The sequence below is a fragment of the Carcharodon carcharias genome, chromosome 5, assembly GCF_017639515.1.
Source record: "Carcharodon carcharias isolate sCarCar2 chromosome 5, sCarCar2.pri, whole genome shotgun sequence".
NCBI classification, from domain to species: domain Eukaryota; kingdom Metazoa; phylum Chordata; class Chondrichthyes; order Lamniformes; family Lamnidae; genus Carcharodon; species Carcharodon carcharias.
In genome coordinates, this window is record NC_054471.1 from 127,232,370 (window position 1) to 127,246,431 (window position 14,062).

General features: G+C 42.7%; 1 protein-coding gene across 1 annotated transcript in view; it reads left to right on the plus strand.

The window, feature by feature from the left end:
• Window positions 1-14,062, plus strand: part of trdn (triadin) — a 389,006-nt gene that overhangs the window by 281,413 nt on the left and 93,531 nt on the right. Inside the window, exon 11 of the mRNA XM_041187396.1 lies at window positions 7,777-7,821. Coding sequence (XP_041043330.1) covers window positions 7,777-7,821 — 45 coding nt within the window. The remainder of the gene's footprint in view (window positions 1-7,776; window positions 7,822-14,062) is intronic.

Consider the following 14,062-nt stretch of genomic DNA (forward strand, 5'->3'; position numbering starts at 1 on the left):
GGCTTGTTCACTGAAAGCAGAATGTGTTCAGTGATGAAGGAGTATCACCTGATTCATGGAAATTTGAAGCCATTGCAAATCCTGTGGATCCGACAAAGGTACAGGAAGTCTGGAGTCTGCTAGCACTCATCATGTACTGTAGTCGCTTCATTCCTGACCTCACTACACCATCTGCTCCCTACATCATCTAACAAAAGAGACCGCCAAGTGGGAGTGGACTACATCTCACAAACAGACTGTCCACCTTATCAAATGACGATTGTCAGCAATTTACACAAATGCCTATTTCGACTCTGAGAAAACCATCCAGCTAGTCATGGATGCAAACCCAGTTGGCTTGGGTGAAGTCCTCGTGCAAAAATACAAGGCAGGGAACCTATCAATTGTTGCAATGGCTGATTGCTAATACCCATAGGCATTGTTATTCCCAAACAGAAGGGGGAGTGCTCAGAATCACATGGGGTATCTTACATTTTCATCTCTACTTGTATGGAAGTGAGTTTGAAGTCATAATCATAGACCACTAGTACGCTTGTTTAACAATCCACATAGCAAAACATCCACTCACATAGGGCATTGAAGCAAGAGCTGTATTGCTTTCTTCACAATTACAATGTGACTCTCACTCAACAACTGGAAAGCCTCCTTACAGACTCATCTTTGCACATCCTACATAGACACATCTTCCTGAGCTACTCCGTGGAACTAATGATCAACATTTATGAAAATGCAATTGAGAATACAAGGATTGACTGTGAGTAAATGCAGATCAAAACATGAAATTCAGAGCTACGCTATTTAAGTCAGGAAATAAAGTGCTTGTGAAACATGATGGTCATGTTGGAAAGCAAAAACTCTAATAAAATCGAACCATTTGTTGTGATCAACACAAAAGGATCAATGATCATTGCCAAGTTCAAATCATCATATGAAACGTGTCATTCTTCAAAGCACTGAAAACACCAATCGTAAGCATTGACTCCAATTCTTACATCGATATCTCAGATGAAGAACATGATTTAAATGAGACCACATCTGACAATAGACCACAACCTACTCGTGAAAGAAGGCATCCACCATACTTAAATGCGAATGTGATGTAGTGAACTATTTTCAGTTGGTGAACAAATCTTTCATCTCATTGCACCTAGCTGAGTGCATTGTTAAATTAATGTAAGAGTTAGAATATGTAATAGGTTGAATATTCAAGTTATGCTTAAGTTTATAATTTACATTTTGGAGTCAAATTATTGAAACATGGTTACTATGAAGGGGAGGGATGTAATGTATTAGCAGAAGCAGCATCTGAAGAAGCTATTTAATAAAAGAAGCCATGATGCTGGTGCACATTTAATTCTGATCTGCCCCTGGCTATTTCTAGTCCTAAGCACCTCACATAGATGATGGAAAGGATTTTGGGCATCAGGAAGTGAGTTACTTGTGCAGATTATCCAACCTCGAATCTACTCTAGCAGTTGCAGAATTTATGTGGCTTGTCCAGTTGAGTTTCTTGTCAATGGTGAACACCAAAATGTTGATGTTGGAAGATTTGAAGATGGCAATGTTATTGAATGCCAAAGTAAACAGATTAGACTCTTGTTGGAAATGGTCATTGCCTAGAATTTGTGTGATGCAAATATTACTTGCCAGTTATCAGTGCCAACTTGGATATTGTCTAGGCCTTACCACATTTGGGCATGAAAAGATTCATTATCTGAAAAATTGCAAATAGAGCTAAACACTGTGCAATCAACAAACATCCTCACTTCTAACCATCAGATAATGATGATCCTGAAATGACCAGATGTATCATGGGGAAAAAAAACATTTGATTCACTAATACCCTTCAAGGAAGGAAAACTGAATTTCTTATTCGGTCTGGCTAACATGTGACTCCAAACCCACATCAATGTGGTTGACACTTAACTGCCTTCTGAAGTTGCTTAGCTGGCTGCTCAGATGTACCACATCGCTACAGAAGTGTTGAATAAAACTGGATGGTTAGGAGTCAACCACCTTGCTTAGGGTCTGGAGACACAGGCAGGCCAGACTGGGTAAGGATGGCAGATTTCCTTTCCTGAATGATATTAGAGAACCAAATAGGTTTTTACACCCGTCTAGTAGTTTCATGGTCATCCTTACTGAAACTATTTTTTTATTCCAGAAATATTGATCAATTAAATCTAAATTCCTCTGGCTGAAGCATTTGCAACCATCTCCAGTCAGAATTGTTGTATGGATAATTTATCTTGGCCTCCTCCTGAGGACCCCCACCATCACAGATACCAACCTTCATCTAATTTGATCCACTTGACATGATGACAAGAAATGACTGAATGCACTGGATAGACGATTGGCCCTGACAACATCCCAGCTTTAGTACTGAAGACTTACGCACTAGAACTAGCTGCACCCCTAGCCAAGCTGTTCCAGTACAGCAGCAATGCGGGTATTGACTCAACATTGTGCAAAATTGTCCAGGTGTATCTTGTCCACAACAAGCAGGAATAATTCAATTCGGCCAATTACCACCCATCAGTTTCATCTCGATAATCAGCAGAGTGAAGGAAGGTGTTATTGATGGTGCTTAAGAGATGGAAATTAAGATAAAGAAGAAAAGTGTGCTTATGACAAATGTCAGGTAGAAAATACAATTGAGAACCAGGCTGAATATAGAAGGTTCAGAGGGGGCATGAAAAAGCAAATAGAGAATCAAAGAGGGAGTATGAAAAGAGACTGGCAGCCAATATCAAAGGGATTCCCAAATTCTTCTATAGGTGTACAAATAGTGTTGTGGAACAAAAACCACTCAGATTCTGGAGTGAGCTGAAAGTAAGAAATTTTATTACAATTAAAGCAGGGGAACGCTTTAGTGAACCGAAACATCTCAAAAAGCAATAATTGTGACACACATTATACACAATACAGCTTCTGCTGGCCGCATGCCCAAGCGTGTTTTGTTTGTACATGGCCTTCATGTGTTCCTGGGAAACACATCCTATCATGTTCTCACAGACAAACAGGCTAGCGGGACAGTACGAAAGATTAAAAAAACAGAAAATCTGTTTGGGCTTATTGGCTACAGTAACTTCACCTCTATACATATATAGAAAAACAAAATGCAGATTTGTAGGCCAAGGGCTGTGGTTGAAAAATACAGCAAGCAAAACAGCTTTCATTAGTATAATTCACTTTACAGCACATAGTAATTGTATTAACACTTTATTCTCCACATCAAATAGTAAAAGGTTGGTAAAAGGATATTTTGGGCAGATGAGGGACAAAAAAGGGGATTTACACATGGATGCAGAGGGCATAACTGAGTTATTAAATGAATACACTGCATCTGTCTTTACTGAAGAAGAAGATACCACCCAGGTAATGGTGAAAGAAGAGGTAATTTAGACACTAGAATTGTTTAAAATTGATAAGGAGTAGGCATTGGATAGGCTTTCCGTACTTAAAGTGCACCAGGACTGGATGAGATGCATCCAAGGATAATGAGAGAAGTGACAGTGGAAATTGCAAAGGCGCCAATCATCATTTTTCAGTGGTGCCAGGTGACTGGAGAATTGTTCAAAAAAGTGTGTAAGGATAAGCTGAGCAACTATAGGTGAGTCGTTTAACTTCAGGGGTAGGGAAACTTCTAGAAACAATGATTTGGGACAAAATCAATAGTCACATGGACAAATGCAGGATAATCCTAGAAAGTCAGCATAGGTTTCTTAAGGAAAATCATGTTTAACCAACTTGCTGGAATTTTTTGAAGGGGTAACAGAGAGGTTTGAGAGTAATGCTTTTGATGTGGTGTACTTGGCCTTTCAAAAGCTGTTTGATACGGTGCCGCACAGCAGACATGTGAGCAAAGTGATAGCTCATGGACGGTAAGAGAAAGGAACATCATGGATATAGAATTCGCTGAGTGACAGTAAACAGAGAGTAGTGGTTACTGGATGTTTTTCGGACTGAAGGAGGTTTTGTACTGGAATTTTCCAGGGGTCATTGTTGGGACCCTTGCTTTTCTTGATGCATATTAATGACCTAGTCCTTGGTGTACCAGGCACAATTTCAAAGTTTGCGGATGATCCAAAACTTGGAAGCATTGTGAACTGTGATTAGGAAAGTGTAGAGCTTCAAAAGGACACAGACAAGTTGGTGGACTGGGCAGACAGGTGCCAGATGAAGTTCAATGTGGAGAAATATGAAGTGATCCATTTTGGTAGGAAGGACATGGAGAGACAGTACAATATATGGGATACAACTCTAAAGGGGGTGCATGAGCAGAGGGACCTGGGTGTATATGTGCATAAGTCATTGAAGGTGGCAGATTGAGAGCATGGTTAATAAAGCATACAGTATTCTAGGCTTTATTAAAAGGGCAATAGTGTACGAGAGCAAGGAGGTTATGTTGCATTTCTATAAGACACTAGTTCGATCTCAGCTTGTGTACTGTGTCCAGTTCTGGGTGCCACACTTCAGGAAGGACGTGAAGGCATTGGAGAGAATGCAAAAAAATTCATGGGAATGGTACTAGGGATGAAGAACGTCAGCTACATCGGTAGATTGGAGAAGTTTGGACTGTTTTCCTTGGAGAAAAGAAGGCTGCTAGGAGATTTGATAGAGATATACAAAATCATGAAGATTCTGGACAGAGTAGATAGGGAGAAACTGTTCCCATTTGTGAAAGGATCAAGAACAAGAGAGCACAGATTTAAAGTAATTGGTAAAAGAAGCAAAAGCGATATGAGAAAAACGTTTTCATGCAGCGCGTAGTTAAGGTGTGGAATGTACTGCCTGAGAGTGTAGTGGAGGCCGGTTATTAGACTGCTACCTGAAAAGGAAGAATATACAGAGTTACGGGAAGAAGGTAGGAGAATGGCATTAACTGAATTGCTCATTCAGTGCAGACATGAAGGGCCGAATGGTCCCCTCCTCCACTATAACAATTCTATGATTCTGTGATTCTATCAAGCAGAACTTACTCAGCAATTGTCTCCTTACTGTTGGGTTACACCAGGGCCACTTGGCACCAAAGCTCATTATAGCTTTCCTTCATACATAGACAAAAGAGCTGGATTTAAGAGGTGAGGTGAGAGTGAAGGCCCTTGACATGAAAGTAGCTTTTGACCGGATGTGGCATCAAGGAGCCCTAACAAAATTGAAGTCAATAGCCATTGTAGAAAAACTCTATACTGACTGAAATCAATCCCAGCACAAAGGAAGATGGTCGTGGTTTTCAAGGCCAACTATCTCAGCTCCAGGACCTCACTGCAAGAATTTCTCAGGGTAGTGTCCGAGGTCCAACCACGTCCAGCTGCTTCATCTCTCCATCATAAGGTCAAAAGTGGGGATGTTCACTGATGATTGCACAGTATTCAGTGCCATTCACAATGCAATACACATTCTGTATCTATTCAGATACAGCAGCTGTCAAAGCCCACGTGCAAAAAGATCTGGGCAACACTCAGGCTTGAGCTGATTAAATAGCTAGTAACATTTGTGTCACAAAAGTGCCAGGCAATGACCATCTCCAATGAGAGAGAATCCAATTATCCTCCCTTGAGATTCAATGACATTACCATTGCTGAATCCCTCGCCATCAACATCCTGGGGGTTACCATTGACCAGAAGTGTAACTGGACCAGCTATATAAATGCTAGAGCTACAAGAGCAGGTCAGAAGCTGGCAATTCTGCAGCAAGTAACTCACCTCCCAAAGGCTGTCCACCATGTTTAGGCACAATTCAGGGGTGTGATGGAATACTCTCACTTGCCTGGATGAGTGCAGCTCCAACAACAGTTAAGAAGCTCAACACCATCCTGGACAAAGCAGCCCACTTGATTGACACCCTATCCCCTACCTTAAACATTCATTCCCTCTATCACCAGCGCACAGCTGCAGCATTATGTACCAAAGATGCACTGCAGCAACTCGCGAAGGCTCTTTAGACAACTCTTTTCAAACAACTGATCTGCTGAGTAGGTAGAAGGGCAGGAATGATATTTGAGTTAATTTGGATCTTTGGAAAGGCTAAGTCCAAATTTTAAGCTAATAGCAGAATGATTTCATAATACTGAGAAGCAAGGGCAATAAATGCTGTTATTTTGAATTATGTAAAATGGGTCCACCCCTTTCAGCAGTGCATCAACATTAGATAGTCACATCTTGGATAAATGACCCAGTGAAACACAGCTGTGTTCAGAGGATCAGAATTAGATGCAAACTTCACCAGGAATTAGACATTTTCTCTACTGGAACATGTTTAAACTGATGCTTGTTTTCTTGCTTTCATTCACTGAAATGACTTTAAAAGAGGTGTGACACACGCTAGAAAAATGTTGGAAGTAGGATTTTATTAACCTTACTTGATGGATCTTACCAGTGAGGTAGAGGAAAGCAGCTCAGGATCACAATGTACCAAAATAAATCAAATAAGTGAACAAAGAGAAAACTGAAATTGAGAAAAACAAACTTCTGGATCCTGGTCCCACCCACCATTTTGGAAGATCCCCAGAGCCTCCAAGACTCTGCAAACATCTAGTCCCAGTTTTAAGGAAGCATTTGACAAAGTACTGCTTAAAAGGTTGGTTATCAAAATTAAGGCTCAAGGAATAGGAGGGTGTCAGCTTGGGTAAAAAAATTGGCTTAAGGACAGAAAACAGTGAGTTGTGGTAAATGCTTGTTACTCAGAAAAGAGGGTGATAGTTGTGTTCCCCATGGATCAATGCTAGAACCACTACTTTTGATATATGTAAATGACTTGGTTATTAGAATACAGAGTAAAATTTCAATATTTGACAATAATACCAAACTTGGAAGTGTGGCAGACAGTGAGGTTGATACCAATTGACTAAAACAGGACATTGATAGGCTAGAATACACAGAAGTGTGAAGTGGTGTAATTTTGGTAGAAGGAATAGGGAGAAGCAACATAGACTAAATTACACAGTTCTAATGAGTTTACAGAGACAGATGACCTGGGGATTCATGTGCATAAATCCTTGGAGATGGCAGCTAGGACATATTGCAATAATATATAGAAAAGGATATGGGATTTCAGGCTTCATAATTAGAGGTATTGAGTACGAAAGCAGGGAAGTTATGCTGAATCTTTTATAGACCTCTGGTAGGCCACAGAGGATTGTGTCCAGCTCTGGTCACCACACTTTAGGTAGGATGTGAGAGTCTTTGAGAGGGTGCAGAGGAGATTTAGCAATGGTTTCAGGTATCAGGGATTTTAGCTGTAAAGTGAGGGTGGAGAAGCTGAGGTTGTTCTCGTTGGAGCAAAGGAGATTGAGAGGATAGTTGATAGAAGTATACAACATGATGACAGAGATAGAGTAGAGAAAAGCTGTTCCCTTTAACTGATGTTACAAGGACTAGGGGACACAGATTTAAGATTTTGGACAAGAGATGCAGAGGAGATGTGAGGAATAATGTTTTAATCCAGTGAGTGGTAATAACTTGGAATTCACTGCTTATGGTGGTGTAAGCAGAGACGATGAATCATTTCAAAAAGAAATTGGATTAACACTGGAGGGAAATAAATTCACAGGGCTATCGGGATGGACCAAGGAAATGAGACTGATTGTATTGCTATACCGATTCTGGCCATAACTCAATGGGCTGAATGGCCTGCTTCTAAGCAGTAATGTCTTGATGGCTCCATGAAGTTAAAGATCCAGCATTGGCCACATTGTTCTTGCTGCTTTTGTACCATTTGTAAACGTTGCCTTCTTACCAGCAAAATAACACTTACTTTTTGCATTCTTACAGAAAAGAAAGATGCTGTCACTGCAACCAAAGCCAAAGCGATTAAAAGTAAGTATTTCACTCCAGTAAATAAAACAGAATTAATTTTGATTTTAAATGATGCTCTTCATCTGAAAATTTTTTGGTATAATTTCAATTAAGAAATTTACAGGGGACCTTCAGAGTGATTCATGTCAGTGTCCAGGTGCCATGGATGCCTCAAAATTTCAATTTTTTTTTTTGATTTCAAGATAACTGGACCAAAACATGAGGTAATTAATTTCTCTATTCAATGCCATAAGTGTTAAATGAGTTATAAGAAGCAATGAACATTTCTAATCACTGATTGCAATCAGTGCCAGAGACAGGTGACAAGTTTGAACATAATTTGGGTCACATAATTGGCCATTTTCCTCATATTTCCTCATCTTTGTTTGCATTTCACAAATTTAAAATTTTTCACCAAAATTGTTTCCCACATATACAGGACTCTCACAAACTGTTTATTGAAGTAGATCCTCAGTTCGGTGGGGTCACAGCGGGTTCGGCTGCATGCCCACCTAACCGTCAAAGGCCTATTAAGGCCATTTAAAAACCAATTAAAATAATTAACTGAGTTATCTGTCCAACCTTAAGCCGGGCAGGCGAAGAGTCCAAGCAGCCTTCACATTTATCATCAGACCTCATCCACGGGCGGGATGAGGTTTCATGAAGGTTTTTAAAGTTTAACAAAAATTTTTAATGAAATTCATTGACATGTCCCAGTTCATTGACACTGTCACATGATGGGCCATGTCTTAAAAATTTTTCTTTTCTTTATTAAAATTTAAAAAATTAATTTCTGTGCTCTTTCGCGCACATGGGAGAAAATTCTCTGCCCCATTCTGTACTGTCCTGGGATTTTTGTAGCATTCCCCAAGGGATGGAACAGGGGTGCCTCTAAAAGGTGCAGGCATGTATTGCTTGTGTAATGAAGCACCAGGAGTAATCCCAATCATGCTCCCCAATTACCTGACATTGCAGCCCAGGAGCTTCCAGAGAGAGTATCATCCCATTTCTCAGAACGCTTCGTGCTTTGCAGGCTTACTTTCAGTTATGGAGCATCATATGACCCACGCAAAGGGGGTCTTCACTTCCTCTCTCCTCACCATCCAAGGGCCCAAACACTCCTTTCAAGTGAAGCAGCATTTCACTTACATTTCCCCTAACTTAGCCTACTGCATTCGTTGCTCCCAATGCGGTCTCCTCTACATTGGAGAGACCAAATGTAAACTGGGCGACCGCTTTGCAGAATACCTGCTGTCTGTCCGCAAGAAAGACCCAAACCTCCCTGTTGCTTGCTATTTTAACACTCCACCCTGCTCTCTTGCCCACATGTCTGTCCTTGGCTTGCTGCATTGTTCCAGTGAAGCCCAACGCAAACTGGAGGAACAGCACCTCATCTTCCAACTAGGCACTTTACAGCCTTCCAGACTGAATATTGAATTCAACAACTTTAGATCCTGAACTCCCTCCTCCATCCCCATCCCCTTTTCGTTTCTTCCCCCTTCCTTTTGTTTTTTCCAATAATTTATATAGATTTTTCTTTTCCCACCTATTTCCATTATTTTTAAATCTATATCTTTTATGCCCTGTTAGCCTTTCCATCCCACCCCCACTAGAGCTGTAACTTGAGTGTCCTGCCATCCATTCGTAATTAGCACATTCGTTTAGATAATATCACCACCTTCAACATCTCTTTGTTCTTCTGTCTGTGACATCTTTTGATTATCTGCTCCTATCACTGCTTGCTTGTCCCTACAACCACACCGCCCCCCACTTCTCTCCCCCCACCTACCCCCCCACCTTAAACCAGCTTATATTTCACCCCTCTCCTAATATTCACTCAGTTCTGTTGAAGGGTCATGAGGATTCAAAACGTCATCTCTTTTCTTCTCCGCCGATGCTGCCAGACTTGTTGAGTTTTTCCAGGTAATTCTGTTTTTGTTTTGGATTTCCAGCATCCGCAGTTTTTTGTTTTTATCTCTGTGTTTAATTGACTGCCACTCCTCTTCAAGAAATGCCTATCTTGAAGAAGTACTGCTCCTCTCTCTGACAAGATTTCCGTATCTCTCCTTTGCCTTGTTCACCTTCATTGCTTTCCATTTCTCTCCTGGTGTTTGACAAGGTGTTTACTAAAACTCACTTTCACAGCCATATCTCCTTTTTCAGTGACTGTCTCCATCTCCGACTTACCCCAATTGGATTTCAACTGAAATTCCATCTCTCTTGTTTTGAACCCACCCAGGATACCCACCCACCACAGGTATCTCCGGGACATAAAACGTTTCTCGGACTGCTGTTCCCATCGCATTCTGAGATCCACACTCAGTGCCATGCACCGCCATATGAACACACTTGACCTCTCCCTCCAGCAGCACCGCCGCACCCTTTTTCAAAGCTGCACGTGCCCCCAGTTTCATTTAATTCTTCGTCTCATCCGACGCCTCAACAAGAAACTTTTTCTCTTTCTCTCAAGTGCTAAGGAACGCAAGCTCCAACAACTCATTGACACCAACACCCATCTAGGACCCTCCACCCCTGCCAGTCCCTCCGTCCCCACCCCATCTTCTAATCCCAGCCCCAGCCGTGTATTTACTATACCCCCGACCTCCCCTCTCTGATGCTGAATGTTCAGTGCTCAGCAAAGGACTTAGTTTTACCTGGACCCCTCCCTCTGGATTCTTACCTTCTCTTGATCTTTTCATTGAGAACTGTCGACGTGACATTAGTCATCTCAATTTCTCTGCTCCTCTCACCCATTCTAATCTGTCTCTCTCTGAACTTACTGCACACCGTTCTCTCAGGTCCAAACCCAACATTGTCATCAAACCCGCTGACAAGGGTGGTGCTGTTGTTGTCTGGTACACTGACCTCTACCTCGCGGAGGCTGAGCGTCAACTTGCAGACACTTCCTCCTACCTCTCCCTGGACATGACCCCACCACTGAACATCAAGCCATTGTTTCCAGGACTGTCACTGACCTCATCTCCTCTGGAGATCTTCCTCCCACAGCTTCCAACCTGATAGTCGCCCAACCTCGGACGGCCCGCTCCTACCTCCTATCCAAAATCCACAAACAGAACTATTCTGGCAGACCGATCGTGTCAGTCTGCTCCTGCCCCATGGAACTAATTTCTCGTTATCTTGACTCCCTTTTCTTTCCCCTTGTCCAGTCCCTTCCCACCTACATCCGTGATTCCTCTGACACCTTACGTCACATCAACAATTTCCAGTTCCCTGGCCACAACTGCTTCCTCTTCACCATGGACGTCCAATCCCTCTACACCTCCATCCCCCACCAGGATGGTCTGAGGACCCTTAGCTTCTTCCTCGAACAGAGGCCCGAACAACCCCCATCCACCACTACTCTCCTCCGTCTGGCTGAACTTGTTCTCACACTGAATAATTTCTCCTTCAACTCCTCTCACTTCCTCCAAATAAAAGGTGTGGCTATGGGTACCCGCATGGGCCCCAGCTATGTCTGTCTCTTTATGGGGTATGTGGAACATTCCTTGTTCCAGTCCTACTCCGGCCCCCTCCCACAACTCTTTCTCCGGTTCATTGATGATTACTTCGGTGCTGCTTCATGCTCTCGTCGGGACCTGGAGAAATTTATTAATTTTGTTTCCAATCTCCACTCCTCCATCATTTTCACATGGTCCATCTCTGACACTTCCCTTCCCTTCCTTGACCTCTCTGTCTCAATTTCTGGTGATAGACTGTCCACCAATATCCATTATAAGCCTACCGACTCCCACAGCTACCTCGACTACAGCTCCTCACACCCTGCTTCCTGCAAGGACTCCATCCCATTCTCTCAGTTCCTTCGCCTCCGTCACATCTGTTCTGATGACGCTACCTTCAAAAACAGTTCCTTTGACATGTCCTCCTTCTTCCTTAACCGAGGTTTTCCACCCACGGTCGTTGACAGGGCCCTCAACCATGTCTGGCCCATCTCCCACGCATCTGCCCTCAAGCCTTCTCCTCCTTCCCAGAAACATGATAGGGTCCCCCTTGTCCTCACTTATCACCCCACCAGCATTCGCATTCAAAGGATCATCCTCCGCCATTTCTGCCAACTCCAGCATGATGCCACCACCAAACACATCTTCCCTTCAACTCCCTGGCGGCATTCCGTAGGGATCGTTCCCTCCGGGACACCCTGGTCCACTCCTCCATCACCCCCTACACCTCAACCCCCATCTATGGCACCTCCCCATGCCCACGCAAACCATGCAACACCTGTTCCTTCACTTCCTCTCTCCTCACCGTCCAAGGGCCCAAACACTCCTTTCAAGTGAAGCAGCATTTCACTTACATTTCCCCTAACTTAGTCTACTGCATTCGTTGCTCCCAATGCGGCCTCCTCTACATTGGAGAGACAAAACGTAAACTGGGCGACTGCTTTGCAGAACACCTGCGGTCTGTCCGCAAGAAAGACCCAAACCTCCCTGTTGCTTGCCGTTTTAACACTCCACCCTGCTCTCTTGCCCACATGTCTGTCCTTGGCTTGCTGCATTGTTCCAGTGAAGCCCAACGCAAACTGGAGGAACAGCACCTCATCTTCCGACTAGGCACTTTACAGCCCTCCAGACTGAATATTGAATTCAGCAACTTTAGATCTTGAACTCCCTCCTTCATCCCCACCTCCTTTCCATTTCTTCCCCCTTCCTTTTGTTTTTTCCAATAATTTATATAGATTTTCCTTTTCCCACCTATTTCCATTATTTTTAAATCTATATCTTTTATGCCCTGTTAGCCTTTCCATCCCACCCCCACTAGAGCTGTACCTTGAGTGTCCAGCCATCCATTCTTAATTAGCACATTCATTTAGATAATATCACCACCTTCAACACTTCTTTGTTCTTCTGTCTGTGACATCTTTTGATTATCTGCTCCTATCACTGCTTGCTTGTCCCTACAACCACACCGCAACCCCCACTTCTCTTCTGCCCCCCCCCCCCCGACACCTTAAACCAGCTTATATTTCACCCCTCTCCTAATATTCACTCAGTTCTGTTGAAGGGTCATGAGGACTCGAAACGTCATCTCTTTTCTTCTCCGCCGATGCTGCCAGGTAATTCTGTTTTTGATATGAACTTGTTGAAGTAATAAAAAATGCCAAAATGCCAGGGGCTGAGTGTCTGATCTGCTGAAAATCCCAATGAATCAGAGGCCGCCTTTATACTCAGTCATTTCTCTCTACCCTGAACCCAGTGGATCGTTCTGAAGTTAGGCTAATTGTCATTCAGTGGCCAACTTATTGGGCTATTTCCGGCCCCACTGGTTTACCCATCTCAAACAGTGATAACAAGCATCGATGAATTCTTCAGTGTCATGGGATATGATGACCCTGAAAAATTACAGACTTTCTATCATATTCCCAGGACATTGTTGGGGACATGGTAATGGTCTGAATCTGCAAATATGGATATGTTCAAATTCTTTCAGGATGAATGTTTTTTAGAAATATAAACAGAAAATGTTAGAAATACTCAGCAGTTCAGGCACCATTTGTGAAGAGAGCAACAGAGATTCATTTCAGGTCTGTGACTTTGCAGGGGCCAGCAGCTGACTGGGGTGGGCTCATCGTCCCTAAGTGCATTTGACCTGACTGAAACTCACGTAGAAACAGGAGTGGAATTGGCCCTAATGCTTCTTGACAACTAGTACAACTCGTGGAAACTCTTGATAGTCTTGGTCATGATTCCACATTCATGCTCCTGCGATCTCAAGTACCCTTGCATTGCCTAATGCCTAGTTTCAATTGGTATCCCTAACCAGGGATTTATACAGTAATAATACTGGAAATGACATGGAAGCTATTATTATGTTCCTGTGTGTTATTTCAATGTCATTTGAAAGCTCCTGCCTGTTTCAGGAGGAACTTCCCATTATCATTCCTTATGTCCCAGGAAATGCATGTCATGTGCAGAAGCAGCAGATAGCTTGGTGGTGCATATCAACCTCTCTTGCTTCTCTGTAATGCCCCAGGAACTGACTCACTTGGGATGCTAGACACTGGAAAACTAGCCCCAACAAATAGTTTGAAATCACAAACCTTGCCTTTGGCTCTTCTGTGCAGGGTGTTGATTAGTAAACATTATGCATGTGAAATGAGCATCCAGGGTTACTAGACATTGAAAGACTTTGAAGGACATTAAAAGGATACTGTAATGTTAAGATAGGTGTACTTCAGACATTTCTTCACGGTTTTCTCAGTTTCTCTCCCTTTGGCACCTAGGTTCTCATGAGCTTTTACACGAAT